The 20,267-nt window shown below is 54.2% G+C and overlaps 1 protein-coding gene across 1 annotated transcript; it reads left to right on the top strand.

Moving 5' to 3' along the window:
* The first annotated feature begins 1,592 nt into the window (after positions 1-1,592).
* Positions 1,593-14,226, top strand: INKA2 (inka box actin regulator 2). Its single transcript, XM_069478971.1, has 2 exons — positions 1,593-1,683; positions 13,215-14,226. The coding sequence occupies exons 1-2, from the start codon at positions 1,627-1,629 to the stop codon at positions 14,049-14,051; spliced, it is 894 nt and encodes a 297-aa protein (XP_069335072.1). The 5' UTR covers positions 1,593-1,626; the 3' UTR covers positions 14,052-14,226.
* The last annotated feature ends 6,041 nt before the right edge of the window (positions 14,227-20,267 follow it).

Here is a 20,267-nt window from a genome sequence, read left to right on the forward strand (position 1 = left end):
GATTGAAGACCTGGGGTTAAATGGAGAGTAGAGGCCGTTCAACTGGAATCTGCAAAGCCTTCACTTCTGCTAAAGATATTCTCTCTCTCTCTCTCTCTCTCTCTCTCTTTTTCTGTCTCTCCCTTCCCTTCCCTCTCTCCACCTCCTTTCATAGTTAGCTGAACCGGCGCTCTTGGCCGACACGGATCGGAAGGACCAGGACCGCGGCGCTTGCGTTTTCCCTTCGCGCCTTCTCTCGCGTCCTTACAGTTTTTGTTCCTGCAGAAACCCCAAATCCTGCCTGGGGCAAACTTTCCCACGTTAGTTACCTTAAAAACTACACGTTGCTAATTGCTCTAATTACTCTCCCGGCCTGCGACACCACCCCCGGCCGGCCCAGCCCAGGGGCGCGGCGTCTCCGCCCGCGGTGGCAACTGCAGCGCCGGAGGGCGCGGAGGCCGGCGCGGCGGGGCCGGGGCGCGGCTGGAAGGAGCTCCCCGCCCGGCCTGCGGCCCCTCTCGAGTCCGTCGGCCGCAACTGCATCCCCCAGGGCCGGCTAGAGTTCGCACAACTCAGCGCCCGGGCTGTGCCTGTTGAATAAAATGTAAAATCCGAGCATCTTCCAGTTCCCCCACCCCCTTCCCCAACCTGAAAGCGCTTCGCCAAAGGCCAGAGAGTCAGGTAGGATAACTGATGCCGGAGTCCTGGGGAGAGAAAAGCTCCCTTCCCGCCCCCTGCCCACACCATTGAAAGCATCCCCATCCCATTACCCCGTTTTATGTGTTCATAAATAATCACCAGCTGAAGTTACCGCGTTTATTGTTATTTTACCTGTTGGCTTCCCCTCCGCTCCTCCCTTGTAAGCTCTCGAGAGCAGAGCCCCTGCCGGTCTTGTTCAGTACCCGGCCCCACAGCCTTGCCCGGAGCGCACAGCCCCCACTGCTTTGTGTTAAATAAGAGAATGGAACGAGCGGCGGCTACTGTGCTCCGTAGGAGAGGTGAGGGCTGGGAGGACCTTACTCTAGGAGATGAGGTGGAGCCACACTCCCAGAGTCCCCTTTGGAAAAAGAGAGAGAGAGAGAAGAGGGAGAGCTTCTAAAGGACTTCTAGGGACATTGGCGGGTGTTCCTTTCCTGATCAGAGTTCGGGAAAAGTGACTGACACTATGCCTCTTGCTGAGACCGCTACCTAGTCCCTACTGGCAAAACTATGCTCGCCGTTTATAATCGAACAGGGGGTCATGTGGTTTGTTGCCTGGCGTCTTGGTGCCCCCAGCCGCGCCGGTCAGGACCAGGGGTCTCCTCGCCAGCCCCGCGGTGGCTGCCGCCCGGGCTCTGTGCAGACAGAGCGGCGAGGTCCACCCGCGGCAGCCCGGCCCGGCCCCCCGGACCGCTCTGCCCATTGGCTGCGACATCCCCCCTGAATTGCCATTGGCGGGCCCGCCTCTCCCTCCGCCCCCAGCAGCGACCGCGCTCGCCGAGCAGCTGGGGAGGCGCTCCGAGCCCCGGCTACGAGCAGAGGCTTGGCGCCGCGCTGCCAGGGGCGCGGAGCGCCCGCACCGAGAGCCCGCGGAGCGCGCGGTTCTCAGTGGGGACGGGGTTCCCACCCGGGGACTCTCTCGTGGAGGCGAGCTCGACAAATGGGCGCATGAAGAAGGAGAGCAGGGAAATGGACTGCTATTTGCGCCGTCTCAAACAGGAGCTGGTAAGAGCGCAGCTGGCGCCTGGGGCGGGGACGGGTGCTTCTCCCCGACCGGTACCTGGCCCCCGCCGAGACGCGTGGAGCCGGGACTGGTGCGGGAGGAGGAAAGCCTGAGAGGAGGGGAGAGGACGCGGACGGGCAGGCAGAGAGCAGGGCCTGTCCTTACAAGGGGCCACGCGAAAACTTCGAGCAAAGATTTGTGGGGAGAGCAGACCAAGTGACAGAGAGACACAGAGAGCAAGCCAACCAAGCTGAAATGTGACACAGAGAAACCGAGGGAGAAAAGAGGGCACATCCAGAGACTGACAGACACACAGACGGAGTGAGACTCCGGCGCCGCTGACACCCAGTGGGGAAGCAGACGCTGGTGCCCAGGTGCGGGGGCTGCGCTGGGCACCCTGGTGCGCGCGGACAGGCGGGACGCGGGAGGAGGCTGCGCGGGCCAGGTCTCTGCCCGGGGCAGGAGATCAGCCGGACCGCTCGTTCGAAGGGAGCTGCTGCCGCCCTGGGCCCCCAGCTCTGCCGGGCTTGGCAGAGCTGGCGCGGCTGCGGGGGCAGGCTTGGCCGGCTGTCTGCCCGGGCTTGTCTGCCAGCAGGGAGGGGGCTGGCAGCTGTAATGACGGGGGAGGGCCCTGCGCGGGAGGAGGGGTGCTGCCTGGCAGATCGCGAGCGGGAGCTGCGGAGGCCCAGCCAGATGTCAGGTCTAGGCTTGGGGAGTGCACAGGGAGCGTGCGGAGGCCCCGAGGTGCAGAGGCTGAGAGAAGTAGCTCAGTCTGGGAGGAAAGAAAAAAAAAAAACAAACAAAAAACAAAAAACCACCACTGAAGTGAGAGGAGTGGTGTCTGCTAAAGCCATGTAAGGGAGGCCCAGGTTGATTCTCACTGACTTCATATACCACCCGCCCCCGATCCCTGCCACCTGCCACCTGTCTTATTCCTTCACCCACCAGAATTCAGGCAGTTATAATGCTCATGAACCTCCTTCTCTGCTTTGCCCGTTTCTCCTTCGACCAGTCTCGCTCTGTGTCTTTGCGTCCCTCTCTGACTTTTTGTCTTTTAGTTTGTCCGGCTTGGACTTGACTATTCTCAGTCTCACTTTTTCTCCCGTCCCCTTCTTACTTTTCAGAGTCAGGGGCTCCCAGGCGCACAACAGCAGTCCTGGATCCAGAAAGTGCCAGCTCGTGGTTTTCCAGATCCCCTGACAGCCTTTCCCACTGGTGCCTGCAAAGGCTACACTCTTCCTGCTTCAGAGGGAACTTGGCACTGCTAGGGGCCAGCTTGGGGGGTGGGGTGGGCGGGGCTCGAAGTGGCAGGTGTGCTCATTGATGCTTCCTGACAAAGTCGCCCTGCCACTCTTCCCTGTCGTCCCACTTCTGGGCCTGCCTTCTCAGATCAATGATCATTTCTTTAGTCCTTCCTCCTGTGGCTCTTTTTGTGGTGACACTCAGATGCAAAAGTTACTGACTCAGAGAAATACTTCTTCAGTGAAAGACAGAAATATCCATTGCTGCTCTTTTGAACTTACAAATGCCCCTTTCCATACTAGTTTTCACATGCTTCTCAGGTCAGTTTGGATGGCTGGCCCCAGCCCACACATAAATAATTCTCATTTTTCCCATTCATGTGTCCAATACCAGAAAGAAAGGTCAAGATTATCACAGATAATGTCTGAGATCCAAGACCCATGCTGAGAAAGAATCTAATAGAATCCTCCCCTTTGTGCTTGGAATTGGGGACCACACCACCCACCTCAGGATCTGCCTTAATAGAGGGTTTGTGGGTGTTCCTGGCATGGGCTCGAATTTTAAAATCCTACTGATTTGCATTTTTTACAGCACTCTAGGTGGGAGGTGGTGAGGGGAGGAAGACAGAGTCTGCGGATGCCAGGAGAATAAAAAAGGCAAATAGGAATCTTCACTAAGCTGAGCTCCAGATCTTGATTTGCACCCTCTCCTGCCAAGCACTTGAGCCCCCTGTGCCTGGGAGGAGGAAGGGGAAAGGCTGAAGGCCCCAAGCTCCCCATTAGCTTTCATTTGGCCCTTTGTCTGAGCAGCTTCAGCCTTTGACTCTCTTGGAGAGGAAGCCAAATGCCTGGCCGGGGTCCCAGAATGACACTCAGATGGGAGAGCTCTGCACCCCCACACCCATGGTGCTCCGCCCCTCCCTAGTGCCAGCCTGCTCAGAGATGAGACAGAGCAGAGGGACGGGCAGAGCTCGTAGGGTTTCACACATACTCTGCCACCTTGGCTCAATGCTTAGGTAGCTGGGCCAAATCACAGTGCCTCAGTATCCCCAGTGGGTAGCAAAGGGGAAAGTAGAGCTGGGTTAGCCCATGGTCAGCCCTTTAGCTGCCTTTCTCTAAACACTGTGGGGATTGAATTCAATGCAGCTTGCTTGTGGCTGGGATAGGAAGGTATTGGCTCGTTTATACCCCAGGTCTGTAATGGAGTGGGAAAGGCATACAGTTGGTTTATGTCATGAGCTGGTGAGGGGGGCAGGGGGGATTTGCACTGCAGATGGTTCGTCCCAGGCAGGATCTCCCTTGCCACCCAGGAGAACTCTGTGTTGCCTGCCTCTGTCCTAAGTTGATGTGTACCCAGGAATTCCCTTCATGTTGCTTTCAAGAAGCAAATGTCCAACGGCCACTGTGGGAAAAGGAAACATTAGCAGATTGTGAAATTCTCTTTGTTGTGGGTGTTTTGTGCTCCCCACCTGCATCCTGGCCCTATCCTTGGCCCAGAAAAAGCTAGACAAGAAGAATCTATTCTGAAAACCAAAGTAGCAGAATTTCCAAATTCCCTGAAACAGAAAATTTGCATTATAACGAGTAAGTACTAGGGGAAGCCTGAGAGCTTGGGGATCCTGGCTCAATTAGGCTGATATCTAGAGCGCTGGCCCTTTCCTCCTGTCTGCAAGGGGAAGGGGATCGGGTTTCAGGGATGAAATGTGGCAGAAGTAGCAGCAGCTGACACACTTCTTCATTAGGATGAGAAGGTCAGGGCTGCAACAGCCCAGCAGGGAACACATCTCCTTCCCCTCTGCGGCCGGCAAAGAGGGGCCCTGCCTGAATACAAGGCCTTGGGACCAGCTGTTCCTTACACATGGCTCCCTTGTGGGCTTCCAACAAATGGGGTAGACAGAGGCACACAGAGGAAGCAGATGTAAGATGCTCACAGGGCATTCTTCGTGAGTTCAGGTCAGTGTAAAACAAATACAATGCATAAAGGCTGAGTGATCAGGGCTCATGAACTAGAGCCAGGCTGAGAAGGCTTCCTGGAGGAGGGGAGGTTGGAGGAGGCCATCTCTGGGAATGTCCATCCTAGCTGAGGCATGAGAAAGCAGCAGACAGACTTCCCACAGACCAGGGAAGGTCCCCCTAGGAAAACCTGGTATTCCCAGAAGGCATTTCTCTAGCCTCTAGTGGCCACAAGTTCAGAAGGTTATGGCATATGGGTAAGGATCAGGGCCTAAAGGCAAAATAAGAAGAAAAGTAGGAGATGGAGGAGATCCAATAGGAACAGCCTTCAGCTCTTGGGGCAAAAGGGCAAATTACCTGAGGCAGAAAAAGGCTTCTGCAAAGAATCTCATAATGCAGTCTTCCTTGATGTTTAAAGCTAGGGGTAAGGGGGCTTTGGGCCTAGACAGACAATGTGGTCAGTGGGAAGTATGTGGAGCATAGGATTTGGGGTCAGACCAACTTGAACTCGAATCCTATCTCTGTGTAACCCTAACATATTACTTAACCTGTGTCTTGGTTTTCTCATCTCTAAAATGGGGTTTAAAAATACCTACTTTATTCAGCTACTGCGAAGACTAAAAGACAATACCAGAGCCTCCCCAACTGTATGTCCTTCATATGTAACACAGTGCCTGACGTGCTGTAGGTATACTTGGTAAACTCTTGATGATGGATTGATTAGACTGGTTTGCATAAGAGTCATTCATTCACAGAACACGTTTATTGAGTTCATCCTATGTTTAAGGCATTTACCAGGCACTAGTGCTAGAATTACAAATATATACAGACACAGATCCTGTCTTCAGGGATCTCACAGTTTAATAGAAGAGATAATAACATTAATTGATGTTAGCATTGATATGCCAGACATATAATGTATTATGCCATTTAACTGTCAAAGCAACACTAAGAAGTGGTATTTTCATTATTCCCATTTTATAAATGAGAAAATAAAGGCAAGTTATAGAGCTGCTAAGGTCAAAAAGCTGCTAAGCAGAGGAGCTAGGTTTCAGACCAGCCAGTCTGGCTGCAGAACTTATGCTCTTAAACCAGTGCATGTATGCAAACCTCTAGTACAGAAATAGAGGATTTGTGCTGTTTAAGAGGCACAGGTTCAGTGCTCTGAGAAGGGAGAAATAACCTCCAACTGGGAGATCAGGGAAAGCTTCGTGTCATGGAAGAGGTAGCATTTAAGCTAGACTTTGAGGGATAAATAGGGACAGGGGAAAAACAGCATTCCAGGCAGAATGAAACAACATGAGCATGGAGGCTGAAGTAGTGAGATGTCTGCAGACCAGCTTGAGTTTGGCTAGAACATAGGTTATGGGCAGAGAAACAGGGCTAAAAGAATGGTTGAGTGCAGACTAAGGAGGGCCTTGAATGTGATGCTAAAGAATCTGACTTTTTCTACGTGCATTGGAGAGAGGCACAATCAGAGATGTGCTCTGGGATCTAGGGGGCGGGGTGGGGTGAACGAGGGGGGAGGGAGGAAACTGAGGCAGGAGGATGAGTTAGAAAGTTATTACAAGAGTCCAGGCAAGAGATTATGAAGGCCTAAAGCAGAAAGGAGAAAAGGAAGGTAACTTCTTAAGGTCCCTTGGCTGCCCAAGGAATTCGATTGCCTGCAGTGGAGAGGAGCTGGAGCTGGCCGGAGGGAGGAGGGCTTGCTGAGGCTAAGAGGCCAGCTCCCCGAGGAAGCAACATCGGGCCCCTCTCTCCATCTGCCGTCTGCCTCTTGCCTAAGTGTGTGACCCCCAATGGATGGCTCTGTGGGGAAAGTGGGCTCATCCATTTCACATCCTGCAGTCCTCCTTTCTTTACCCTCTTCCCTCCTACCGCTCTTGGCACGGTTTTCACTTTACCTTCCTGTTGCGAGTTCCAGCCAAGAGTGTGGGGCTGTGAGGTCCCTATTCACTGAGCTGGAGAATGGGCCACTTGGCAAAAGCCAGGCTTTTCCCGTTTCCGGCCCTGAGCCTCCTCCTAGCTTCCCCAGGACTGAAAGGAACAGTGTGGCATCTTGTGAGTGATGGGGGTGGGGGACGTGAGGCAGGGCACACTGCCAGGTCCACGGGCAAAGCTGGAGCCTGTGTCAAAAGATTCTGGCTGAGCTGGGAGAGGGCGTGAGATGGATGGATGGAGGGCACAGCTGTGGGATCAGCCAGGGGCGTGGGGAGGCTTGGGAAGGGAGCCGAGGGTGCTTACGTCACACTTGCCCATCCCCACTCCTCCCTCACCACAAAGGGCCCAGCTAGTGCCAAGGAGGAGGGTGCTGTCCATGGCCGGCTGACCCCACATTACCCCCTCGAGGGCTCAGGGCTGGAGGTCCAGGATGGTGGGAGCTGGCTTCCCAACCACGTCTTCCCTGTCGGCCCCAGGCACCCCTCTCCAGATGATGCAGTGAAGAGAAGCCTTCCGTGGAAAGGAGCGAAAGGAAGGACTTCATGCTCTTCCTCTCCATGTGGTGGCAATTGCCCTTTGCACTTCCTGCTGACTGTCCTGGTTTCTTCACACAACAATCCCATGAGGCTGAGAGGCCAGGGATTAGACGACATGGAGTAAGACGGCCAGCCTTGGGGTCCCAGCCCTCTCACCAATAAGCCTCAGGACCTCAGGCAATAGATCAGTACTTCTACCACTGGTGCTCAGGTTGATGTTGGGCAATGCTCAGATGAAAACTTTTAGTTTAATATACGTATATATAGTTATAGTTACCATCTGTCTATGGCAAGTGATAAATACTTCATACAAGCTCCATTATAAATACATTTATTTACGTAAACAGTAGATTTAAATAAAGTATTAAATAGGAGACTAGGCCCTATGTAGATGCGGTGAAAATCATGAAGGAGGTCTGGGGAAGAATGCTTAGGAAACACCGACGGAGAAGATGGATCTCTCGGAGCCCTGGTTTCCCAATCCTTGAGGGGTTAGTGCCACCTGGTAGCCACCTCCCAGAGTCAGCGTGGGGCTCGGCGACGCAGAGGCACGCGTGTGAGGGGTTATCCTTTAACGGACACAGAACCGAGCGTGAAAGGTTGGCACATGTGCCCCATGCCATGTGGCCGAGTTAGCCAGCTAGGACTCCAGGCCAGGTCCCCAGACTAGTGTGGGGCTCTTCACAAACCCCCGGAGGGCGCCCGCAGCCACGCGGCTCTGATACAGCGAGGAAACCGGGGCTGGTTTACACCCCAGCCAGGGAGGCGAAAGTTTGACATGCAGAATGTTCGGAATGAAATCTCGGGAGGCCCAGAGGACGGGACGGTGGGAGGTGGACTGTGGGGTGGTGTGGAGGCAAGAGGGGGGAGGGCAAGAGCTTTCCCAGCCCTTCTCAGAAGGGATTCCCATGGCCGTCCCTGGGGTATGCTCATTAAGGGCTTCACCTTGGATGGTGGAGCAGGTAAGCCCTGTGCGAGAGACCGGTGGTGGGGAAGAGGGAGGGGGCTGTTAGATCCACGCCCGCTCAAACTCATCAGGACCCACTAGACCTGGTGAATTCTCCAGCTGACTCCCTAGAGCAAGTCGGGCATGATTTGGTCCCTGTTCTGAGGAAGACCCTGAGGCTCTGAGACATGAGGAGGCCAGGAAGGAACGCAGCTCCCTACCGCCTGGAGACTGGGATTCCAAACTGTTACTTTCTAGCTCCGGATTTTCTCTCTCTGAGCTGGCCCTCTCCTTTGTTCCACACCCCGCACTGCTCCCTCTTTTCCCTCTGCGGTTCCTGAGGCAAGAGAAGCCCTGGGATCTAGGAAGGTCCCACGCTCTAGATGAAGAGAGCAGCTTGGCCTCTGGCTCTTCCTTCTCGGGTGACATCACCCCCCTGGGGTCAGGCCGGAAAGGCTGCCCTGCTGCTCCCCTCTCAGTCAACACCCAGCTGATGCTCCTGCTTCCCTGCTCTCCTGGCCTCCCGGTTTCCCACGACTCAGCTTCCTTCTTCCAGTCTCATCCCTCTCACAGCTGCCTTCTTGCCCTTCAGTGTCAGCACCCTGTCTGGCTGGGCCAGCTGAGCTCATGTGGGAGTGGGTGGAGGATGGGGGCATCCCTCTCCTTCCCCTCCCCTTCCCCTGCATAGGGCAGGGGTGCGGGGGGGAAAGGGCAGGACAAGACATGTATTTCTCCTTGATTAGACTAGATATGATGAATGGAAACCTGTCATTACTATGTGTTAAGTTTCACGGAGGAGGAAATGTTCTGGAAGTACACAGGAAGTTTTAAATTAACAGCCAAAATTCTTCGAGTGCTTCCTTTGTGCCATGCAGAGATACACATTACCTCACCCAATGTGTATCTAGCTGTATGAGGCAGGAACTATTATTCCCATTTTAAAGAATGGAGAAATTGAAAAACAGAGACTTTAAACAATGTGCCCAGGCCACACAGCTACTATGTGGCGGAGCTGAGATTTGAATTCTGTTCCATTTGTCTCCAGAACCCAAGTTCTTAACGAATACAGAATATTATTTTCCATATGGGAGCAGTTTCAGCCCTTGTTTACTTAAATGGGGCCTCTGTTTTATGGGCAGCCCTGAATTCCTGCACACCACACACATTCATTCTCACTGGAAGACCGTACAAAATATCAGCATTATTTCTTATGGAGTTTTCCACACTGGAAGAAATTGAATGGGGTCATTTCATTCCTCCCACTGCCTCTGACCTGGGCTGTGTTTAGCCTTCTGGGAGGAGGCCGGCCAGCTCAGGCTCCTTGCCTCTTGGTGACACCAAACCTTGGGGAACGCCCTGAGTCTTCCCTGTGTGGTGAGTTACTGTGTGACAGTAGCAAGCTGTCTGGAGGGATGCTGGGGTCCGAGTGGTACCCAATATATGTTTCATGGGTATGTAGCTAGTGCAAGCACTAGCGAGGTTCTGGGGTGACGTAATGATGTACAGATCTCAGTCCCTGCCCTCAAGCGGTAGACACTCAATAAAAATGTCAAGAGTGACTGAGCATTTAACCCCTGGAGGACACGAGCAAGTGCATGAGTAGCAGACTGTGGGGAAGGGCACATTAAGTATTACAGAAGAGGTTTTGGCAGGAGCATGGTGGGTACGTCTAAGGGAGAAGGGTTGTGTCTGGAACTGAAAGCTAGAATTCTGTCATGGAGGGTCTTGACTGCAGAATAGAGTCTAGGTGATGGCGAGTCATGAGTGAGATGACAGCTGGTGTGTGCTGGGAAGACTGATCAGGCCCTCATGTGTCTGTCTGGTGGTTTGAAAGCCTTTTAGGAAGCTTCTGCAGTGTTCCAGGGGACGGGTGGAAAGATGCAGGACATTTGAGGGAGGAGGAATCGAACACAGTACAGATTAAGTTGGATAGGAGCAGGGGTGGTTGAACGGAGAAGGCAAAAATGACTCTGAGGTTCCAGGTAAGGATGACAAGGACAGTGGCACTGGGGGAGGGGAGAAAAAGAGGGAAGTCAGAGGGAGAAGCAGCTTGCCGGGAAGGAACCAAATTTGGTTTGGGGCTTAAAGTCCCCTCTGACTCTGCTCTGGGTCTTACCAGCTGCAGCTGGGTGCTTCTGAAAGGAAGGGGTCAGGAGGGTAGAAGCAAAGAGGCCAGAGCGAGGGGCCATCAACAACATGCGCAGCCACCCCACAGGCTCTGTGTCCCTTGCTGCTGCTGCTGCTGCCACCCAAATGGCATATACTTGCCCAAGCAGTCTGGCAAACCCAGAGCTGTCAGGGCCTAGAACCACCACTTCTCGCCCTGTCTTGAGGAAAGCGCACAAAGTGTGGGCAATCCCCACACCTCAGCAAAGGCCTCCTTCCCCTCAGAACAGTCAGTCCACCACTGTCCTTTCATGCTGCTGGCTCATTGGGAGCCTGGCCTAGGTCCCCCCATCCCTGCTAGGGCCAGGGTTGGCAGGGGAGGTTTTGACCCAGAAGCCTGAGAGGGTCAGCTGCCAGCCCAGCCCTGCAGAGCCTCCTCCACGCCTGCCCTTCCGATCCCTCTACCCCTCCACCCTCTGGGCTTAGCTCTGTGCATTAAGACAAGCCTGGGAGGTAAGATGATCCCGCGGTTCTCTGGAGGGCTTAAGAAACAGATGGTCCCCGCACATGAGGTTTGCTGTTGGTAACTTGATCAGGATCCGGGCAGGGAGCTGGCAGGACCAAGGCAGCTTGGGCCCGGGGACTGGGAACCTTGTGAATGTTATCAGACACAGCCTCCCCTCCCTGGCCTCCAAATTCGGCCCTCACCCAAGTCAATCTCTCAACCCCTTCCAGCTGGCACATGGGATCCAGGCCTTAGACACTCACAAAGGGGCTGGGAGAACTGGCCCCAGGATCCCTACTCTGGCTTGGCCAGGGCAGCACAGCAATTGGGCAGAGAAGGCAGGAAGAGTGTTGGAGCCAAGTCTGAGAGCAGCTGAGAGAGGACAGGTGTTTGGGAGGGAGACACAGGCTGGGAAGAGCTGGGCAAGGGTTTCTAGCAAATAGGAGTTAGTTTCCTGGCCTTGTCTCCCTCCTGACCAGTCAGATGTGAACAGCAATTAAAGGAACCCCCAGGCCTACCCTTTCTCTTTGGGAATCTAAGCTCCTCCTCATTTCCTAATGTCCCTTTCAAGCCTTCTCCACTGACCTGTAGAGCTGCAGTCCCCAACCCCCAGGCCCTGGACTGGTTTGGGTCAGTGGCCTGCTAGAAACTCGGCCACACAGCAGGAGGTGAGCCCGGAGAAAAGCTTCATCTGTATTTACAGCCACTCCCCATCGCATAAGTGCACTGCATAGCCTCCACCTCCTGTCAGATCAGCAGCGGCATCAGATTGTCATAGGAGTGCAAACCCTACCGCAAACCGTGCGAGGGATCTAGGTTGTGCGCTCCTTATGAGAATCTAATGCCTGATGATCTGAGGTGGAGCTGAGGTTGTGCTGCTAGTGCTGGGGAATGGCTGCAAATACAGATTATCATTAGCAGAGAGGTTTGACTGCACTTGAATCATCCTGAAACCCTCTCCCCCACCCATCCCCGCCCGGTCCGTGGAAAAATTGTCTTCCGTAAAAACAGTCCCTGGTGTCAAAAAGGTTGGGGACCACTACTATAGAGGACAGAGCAGCCTTAAAACCCAGCTCCACTACCCAGCCATCTGGAGGCAGCACAGGTTGAGCATCCCTTACCTGAAATGCTTGGGACCAGAAGTGTTTTGGATTTCAGATTTCTTTGGATTTTGGAGTATTTACATATATGCAATGAGATGTCTTGGGTATGGGACCCAAGTCTAAACATGAAATTCATTTGGGCGGGCATGGTGGCTCATGCCTGTAATCCCAGCACTTTGGGAAGGCCAAGGCAGGAGGATTGCTTGAGGCCAGGAGTTAGAGAGCAGGCTGGGCAACATAGAGAGACTCCATCTCTACAGAAAAATAGAAAAATTATCTGGCTATAGTGGCACATGCCTGTAGTCCCAGCTACTTGGGAGGCTGAGGCAGGAGGATCATTTGAGCACAGGAGTTTGGGGTTGCAGTGAGCTATGACAATGCCACTGCACTCTAGCCTGGGCAACAGAGCTAGAGTGTCTCAGAAAAAAATAAAAATAAAAAAAATAAAACACCACCCATGTCAGTGCTCCAAAAGTTTTGGATTTTGGAGCATTTCAAATTTTGAAGTTTTAGATTAGGGATGCTAAACCTGTATTTGGTAGTTAGGATATCTGGAGTGAGACAGTCTTGTGTGTGAGCTCTATGAGCTGTGAGACCTTAGGTAATTTACTTCACCCCTACCACAGTTTACTAATTGGTTAAAATCATAGTAGCAACCTCATTTAATAAAGATTAAATAAAATGAAGTGCATAGGGTCCTCAGCACAATTCCTGCTACATAGTAAATGCTCACAAATTGTTATTGCCACCATCATCACCAACATCATTTCAGGGAGGCTCAGGGAAGAAGAGGGCTCAGATACAAAAAAGGATAAGGATGGTCCCACAACTTTGTGCACTTTCAGGATGACCTCAGCTCCACCTCTTACTATTTAATTTTGGGCAAGTTACTTATGTGCCTAAATGCCCTCATCCATAAAATGGGAACAATAATAGTCACTACCTCAGGGCAGTTGGGGAGATTATATAGCTTATATGTATAGCTTAGGACAGTGCCTACCTCAGAGAGTTATTTGCCATTAATATTATTTCCTTTATCCAGCCCTCATCTGCACTGTACTAGTCTGTAGAGAGGTTAGTAGCTAGCTGGATGGCCCTGGAAGTGTGGGTTTGGTGGGGATCTGGGTTCAGGGCTGTGAGGGTCAGTCCTCCCTGCTGCCCTCCACGGTTCACTGGCCCTGTGCTTCCTCTCTCCCCTGCAGATGTCAATGAAGGAGGTGGGTGATGGCTTGCAGGATCAGATGAACTGCATGATGGGTGCACTGCAAGAACTGAAGCTCCTACAGGTGCAGACAGCATTGGAACAGCTGGAGATCTCTGGAGGGGGGCCTGTGCCAGGCTGCCCTGAAAGTCCTGGGACACAGCCCGATCGCCCTCGATGGGAGGGTGGCAGAGGTCCTGCTAGGCCCGTGGTCTGCCCCCCTTCCAGTCAACCTTCTCCTGGCAGCAGCAAGTTTCCATCCCGTAGGAGTGTCTGTGGGAGGGATTTAGCCCCCCTGCCCAGGACACAGCTGCTGCACCAGAGCTGTGTCCAGCAGGGGCCAGAGCAGGTGGAACCAGATGACTGGACTGCCACATTGATGTCCCGGGGCCGGAATCGACAGCCTCTGGTATTAGGGGACAATGTTTTTGCGGACCTGGTGGGGAACTGGCTAGACCTGCCAGAAGTGGAGAAGGGTGGGGAGAAAGGTGAGACTGGCGGAGCGGGTGAGCCCAAAGGAGAGAAAGGCCAGCCCCGGGAGCTGGGCCGCAGGTTTGCCCTAACAGCAAACATCTTTAGGAAGTTCTTGCGTAGTGTGCGGCCGGACCGTGACAGGCTGCTGAAGGAGAAACCAGGCTGGGTGACTCCAGTCGTCCCTGAGCCCCGAGCAGGACGTTCCCAGAAGGTCAAGAAGCGGAGCCATTCCAAGGGCTCTGGACATTTCCACTTCCCAGGCACTGGGGAGCACAGACGAGGGGAAAATCCCTCCACAAATTGCCCCAAGGCCCTGGAACCCTCACCCTCCGGCTTTGATATTAACACAGCTGTTTGGGTCTGAATCCTAGAGACAGAAGAAAGTTGACTGATCTGAAAGGGCCAGGCCCCTGGGGCGGAGGGAGGGCAGGCAGTACGGCTTTTAAGAGCTCAACTCCAAGTTCATTTTCCCCAGAAAGGCGGGAGAAGCCAGAGTTCTCAGCCGCAAGGCTGAAGGCAATGTGGTTGGGAGAGGCTGTCTCAGGGGCTGGCTGGTGGGGGAGGTAAGAGTTCCTGGGGGGGAGAGAGAGAGAGAGAAAGTGTGTGTGTGTGTGTGTGTGTGTGTGTGTTGCTCACTTTGGGGCTGGAGGTGATAGTAGGGGAGGGCAGAAGGAGGAGACCATGAAATCCCTCTGACATTCCTCCACTGCCCCCAAACACCTCAGGTGAACGTTCTGTATGGAAAAGGGCACTGGAGCCTCAGGCTCCCCAGAAAGGCACCCAATAAAGACCTGTGTCTGACGCCCCAACCTTATAACTGTCTGCTTCCCTAGCAAGGCATTGCTCCAGGCACAGGGATTGAACTCCAGCCCTCCTGCGAATTGGAGCAGCAGGGAGGCAAAACTGCACCCTTTTTTTTTAGTTGCCTTAGAGCTTTCAGCCCAGACCTGGACCCTGAGCGCGGAGCTGAATGAGTGCAGTGTGTAAGGAGCAGCTGCGGAAGCCCCTGGCATTCCTCACCTCTCCCCAACTGCACGGGGGAGGAAGGATAACGGCACGGCACTGTGCACATCTGAGAAAGCCTTTTCAGAAACACGGTCTCATTTGTAAGTGGGCAGCCAAGGCGGGCGTTAGCCCATTTTCCATGGAAGGAAGCAAGCCCAGAGCTGCTGCCTGTCCAGGAACACCGGTGGCGGTGGCGGGAGGTGGGACGGTCCAGGCCTGACTGCAGAGTAGAAGCTGCGCCCTGCAGTTACCTACGCTCCTCCCCAGCAGTGCTTGGAGCCCCCACCCCAACGCCCTGTGTCCTGCACTTAACTCCCCCCCCCCCCCCCCCCCCCCCCCGGCCAGGTTAACATGGAAATTCGCCAGCGGAGACTTCGAGCCCAGAAGGAATACCCGCTCCTGTTAACAGCCCCCTCCCCGCTCGGCCCTGCCGTTGGCCTCAGGTTCCTTCCTCACCCGCAGTCGGCCAGGGCGGGGGGCGCCAGTTCACCCCCAGCTTTTCTGAGGCCGTTCTGGGCACGTGGCTGGGGAGAGACGCCGGCCGATCTGGGGCCCCCCTCGGCGCGCGCAGCGAGCCACTGTCCCTCCCACTCCGGCCGGGAACGCCCACTGGCCGGGAAAGACAATGCGGGTCCCTGTGTGGCTGAGCCCGCCCGGGGGGACACGCCCTCTCCCCTCTGCCCCTCCCGGCCGAGCGCTCTCCAGCCTGACTGGGTGTGACAGCTGCAATCAGAGGCAAGACGCCTTCCTGCCCTCGAAGCGTTGATGGCAAATTGGAGAAGAAAAAAATAACAAGAGAGGCTCTTCTGCCTGCTTCCTGGACCCCCGGCGGCGGAGATGGAGGGAGTGGCTTAGAGCTCGAGCTGGAGATGAGGGGCGCAGCGACGGTGGTTAGGTTCACCCTCAAATGTCCACACTGTCAAGTGGTAGATGTTTAGTTTTTGGTGGGGAAAGCTACTCGAGGGAGAGAAAGCGCTCATTTTTGTTGTTGTTTTGCGCAGTCGCTATTCGCCAGGTAGTGTGCACATCTCTTTCTAATTTAGAACAACCCTAGAAGGCGTTGTTCTCCAGATACCTCAGTGGAACTTCTTAGGGGTCACCTAAACTGCCCAGATGAGGCTGCTTGCAAAGGAAAGAACCAAGATTTGAGCCAGAGGGTTATCTGGCTCCCCAACTTCTGTCCTTTCCTCTCTGCCTGCAGCTTGCCAACTGCAGGAAGTTGCCAACTGCTCTTTCTAGAGGAGCCAGCCCTTGCCAATCCCTTGTGTCTCTCCAAAGAACTCTGACGTTTCAGTCTTGGGTGAAAGAAAGTTTGTTGGCTGTGGCTGCCTTTGGCGGTGGTGGTGGTGGTGGTGTGTGTGGACAACGTGCATGTGAAGATTCCACCTACTCACTTGCTGATTTGTGAGAGGAGGGAGCGGTGTGCTTCTGGGTGGTGGAGAAGCCATCCAGCCAATTATTCAAGACGACACCAGCTCCAAGTCTGGAATAATTCTATGGGAAACCGAGCCAGGAAGGCCACTCATCTGCAACTCATCTGTTTTGAGGATCGGTCATAGCAGTTCAGATCAATGGAACAAAACTTTGTGAACACCTCCGATGCAGGCATTGTGATGGGAACTAAAGAACAGAGTGATGAAAAGGACCCAGTTGCTGACTCCCAGAGGATCCAGGAAAACAAAGAAGCAGATTTTTAACCATTGGTTAACCAGAAGAGATTCAAGGGACTAAAAACTCATTTTAACTTGGGCCAGAACAAAATCATTAGAAGTGACACTTGCTGCCAACATAATTCACAGGTGCCAGGCATCTTCACTTTTGTGTTCTTATTTCCTTCTCATGACACCCTAAAAGTGGTTGCTGTTACTCTTATTAATATTTTACATGAATAGGCTCAGAGAAGTTAAGCAACTTGTCCAAGGTCACCGAATGGCAGAGCTGGGATTGAACCAGTTCCAAACGACTTCCAGTCTTGTGCTTTTCATACTGCCCCACAAATTGTCCATATCCACTCCAATGTCAAATCAAGAGGAACAACAAAAACCCTGTCCTCCCATATTATCCATGTCCTTACATAGACAAATGGCATGTGACTGTCAGATGGAAGAATTTTGCCAGGGTCTTGAGAGGGCTGATGTACCCCCACCTGCTATGACATGCTTTGCTAATGAACAGTTACGCTAATTCATTTCCCCTCCCCGACAATTTTTTACTTCCCTCCCCTCTGGACTCAGTGGGAATGCCTGTGGGTAGGAGATAGTGGAAGTGAGCAGAAAGAAACTGACAGCTTAATTCTGCCTCTGGGACTCATTTTATGGTTAATTAGGACATGTAGAGAAGCTGAAAGTCCATTTGCTACCCTGCCTGGCATGCAGCCCCACCCCACACCTGGCCCACTTCCCTGGCAGGTACAGGGCCACCTAACTGGCCCAGGCGTCTGCTGAGGGCTCCAACTGCTTCTTTGTGGCCTTGTGGCCAGAGTGTGTCTGTAGATGTTCCCCAGTAATAGCAGGAACCAGTCCCTGCTGGGCATGGCTGATGGGGCCTGCCTGGTCTCCCTCCTTCCCTTCTCTTTCCAACCTTTCGGACCTGGGATCTCTCTCCCTCCCCTCCAGGCACCCCTCTGCGCCCCACCCCTCAGGGTGATTTCTGAACCCAAACTTGCCCTGAGGAGTAGAGACCTGGCTGCGCCCCCACCACATCCCCACCTCACCTTCCCCAGGGCCTTGTGAGGGACAGTCTCCTCCATCTTTCCCGAGTCCCACCAACCTTGCCTGCGTGGCCTGGACAAAAGCGAGAGCACATAGCCTGTCTCCTGGGGAGCAGGGGCCTGTCTGCCTTCTCCAGAGCAGCTGTCAATCCATCTCAGGTGACTTCCCCACCCAGCATAGGTAATGCGCTTCCGCCAGCCCATGGTGTGAGCACTAGGTCTGGAGTCGAGCAGATAGGATGGGAGACCCATTTCCGTCACTGTGTAAGCTTCGGCATGTTGCTTGACCTTTCTGAGCCTCACTTTTCTTATCTGCGAAACGGGGATAATGCGGGGCTGCTGTGAGGTTAAAAGACATCCTGTACCTAGGGGTCAAGCGCGCTGCCTGGAACACAGCAGAAGCGCCACAGATACCGGACTGCCACCCCGTGGGGCAGGCGCCAACCATGTGACCTGAGAGAAATGTGCTAAAAAAAAGTGTTTTCTCTGAGCCTTGGTCTCTTCTGTTAAAACATTTATGTTGACCCTTATTACCTCATGGAACTGTAGCAAGGGTGAGAGCAGACGATAGGTGTGAAGACGTTTTTGTACATTATGAAAATATTGCCCAGAGGGACTGTGACTTGCTGAATGGCAAACTGCCACTGTTCCGGGAGGGGTGACAGAGATGCGTGCTGTGGGGGAGGGAGGCAGCGGCACGGCTGAGCTGCACAATAGGTGCGTGGGGTCCCTTTGCCTGAGGACCTGCTCTAGGGACACTCCCACCCCCGCACCCCAGCTCTCCCTCACAGTCAACCCTAAGGACCCTCACATTCCTGGCAAGGGGCAGAGCTGAAGGAGCCACGTCCTGCTGGTTTGAGAAGAATGAGGCCTCTGGTCTGCTCTGTGCTCCTTAAGGCCTTAGTCGCTGGAGTCCGGGCCAGGCCCCACACCTCTCCTTTCCTCCTGCCTCCAGCCACCCCCAGGGCTCATGGCCTAAAGGTGCTGTGGCTGTCCCCCTATCCATTCCCTCCTGATGGGGTGGGGGCATCTGTGGAGCCCCTCATGAGAGGTCTTGGGGCTCAGGCTGGTGCTGCTGGAGAAGGGTGACAAGCTAGAGAGGTCTAGGGTAAGACGCTCCAACTGCCGTCATCCCCTTAGTATTAATACTGTTACCAGGATGTCCCCTTCCTGCCTTTTGCCTCTTCTATCCAACCCTTAAAACAAACAACACAATGAAATCCCCCTCCCAAATTGCCTCAGAGCACCCACTTCCCAGCCCCCTGCCCGCCTCCTCTAAGCCCCAGACACCCACCGCCAGGTTCGGAGCACACACGCCTCGTGGGGCCAAAGGTCAGCCTTGCCAAAGTCCACGTTCTTAGTCTTGTCCCCAGCTGGAGTCCCCCTTTCTGCCCCCACCTCCCAACGCTCCCAGAGTCCTTCTGTGTTCCTGGTCAGAGAGGGTGCTGGGGAGCAGCAGTATGTCCCTGAACACAGCTTGGGGCAGGACTAATCTGACCAGGGGACAGTCACAGTCACCTTACACTGTCCCCTGCATCCTGGCCAGGCCATGGGGAGAGGAGAGGGCAGGATCACCGGCTTGATTCTATACCAGGTTCCAGGCCACAGACTGCCCTCTGTCCTTGGCTTCTACTCACACACTCTATTCAACCCCTATATGCCCCTCTGGGCATATCCCTAAATACGACTGCCCCTTTCCAGGGACGTGTAGGAGTCCCGCCAAAACCCACCTCCCGCATGCTCTACACCTCTGCCCTCTCGGGTTCCTACCTCGCCTCCCCCCACCACGACCTGGCTCTGGGCCGACTGCCTTGCCCCTCTTTGAGTTCTCTCCACTCTGAAAGTGACGACTCCCAGTTTCCCTCAGTTGGCCAGGGAGGGGCGGCTCAGGCGCCCCATCTGAAGCAGCTAGCAGGTGTTGGTTTGCACGGGAAGCTGTCCTCATCCAAGGGAAGAATTAGGCTTTGTTTTCTTGTTCCCAGCTCTGCACTTTGCTTTTGCTGAGCCTCTCCCTCAGCCCCGTTCCTCACCTCTTCCTCCAGCCTGGAGGCTGTAGCTTGCAGCTGCAAGGAAATGCTGCCCAGGGTCCGAAGGACACAGAGGAGCGGGTGCAAGATCTGTCTGTGAGCCCCTGTGACTTCATTGTCACTCTCTTCCTGCCTTTCCTGGAGTCTAGAGACCCAGCCCTGCCCAACTAGACCCCAAACTGATTTGCTCAGCCTCATTGCTGGGTACTTCTCACCACCCACTTTACCTTCCAAGATGGGTGACTTTGAGTGCTCCAAGCTTGCGTTTTTTTTTCATGCCACCAGGCCTTTGCACGTGCTGTTTCCTGAGGCATCCAGTTCCCCCACTGCCTCAGGCTAACTTGCGTGTCCTTCACCAGGCGGTTTAAAGGGCATGTCCTCTGGGAAGCCCTCCTCAGAGGCCTTACCTGTGCCTCTATCCAAACCACAGTACTTACTTTGCAAGTCACTTGAGTGCATGGTTGCCTTCCCTTTTACATTGTGAGGGTGGCAACTACTCTCGTTACTCATTTCTGTGTCTCTAGCGCAGAGCAGAGGGCTCCCGATGCGACCTCCTCTCCTCAGAGCGAACCCTGGGCTGAACCGGCCTCCTGCTTCTCCTGCTTTAGGTGGGACCAGCACTCTCGGCCTCCTGAGCTGCCTCCCAAGGCCCACTTTTCACGGTACTCCCCACCCATCCCTCAGAAGAGACGGGAGCTGTGGCCAAAGTGGCTTTCAAGAGAGCAGGGAAAACTCTGTCCCCAGCGCCCCCTCCCAGCTGTTATGCCCTCTCCTTTGTCCCCGGCCTGGCCTGTTGCTTTTGCTTCTCCACCCTCCTTCCCAGGCCAGTTCTATTTCA

Source organism: Eulemur rufifrons, chromosome 8, assembly GCF_041146395.1.
Source record: "Eulemur rufifrons isolate Redbay chromosome 8, OSU_ERuf_1, whole genome shotgun sequence".
NCBI lineage: Eukaryota > Metazoa > Chordata > Mammalia > Primates > Lemuridae > Eulemur > Eulemur rufifrons.

Coding starts and splice junctions, on each gene's coding strand:
- INKA2 (XM_069478971.1), top strand. CDS start 1,627: ATGAAGAAGGAGAGCAGGGAAATGGACTGCTATTTGCGCCGTCTCAAA. Junction 1,684..13,214: donor GCCGTCTCAAACAGGAGCTG/GTAAGAGCGCAG, acceptor TCTCCCCTGCAG/ATGTCAATGAAGGAGGTGGG.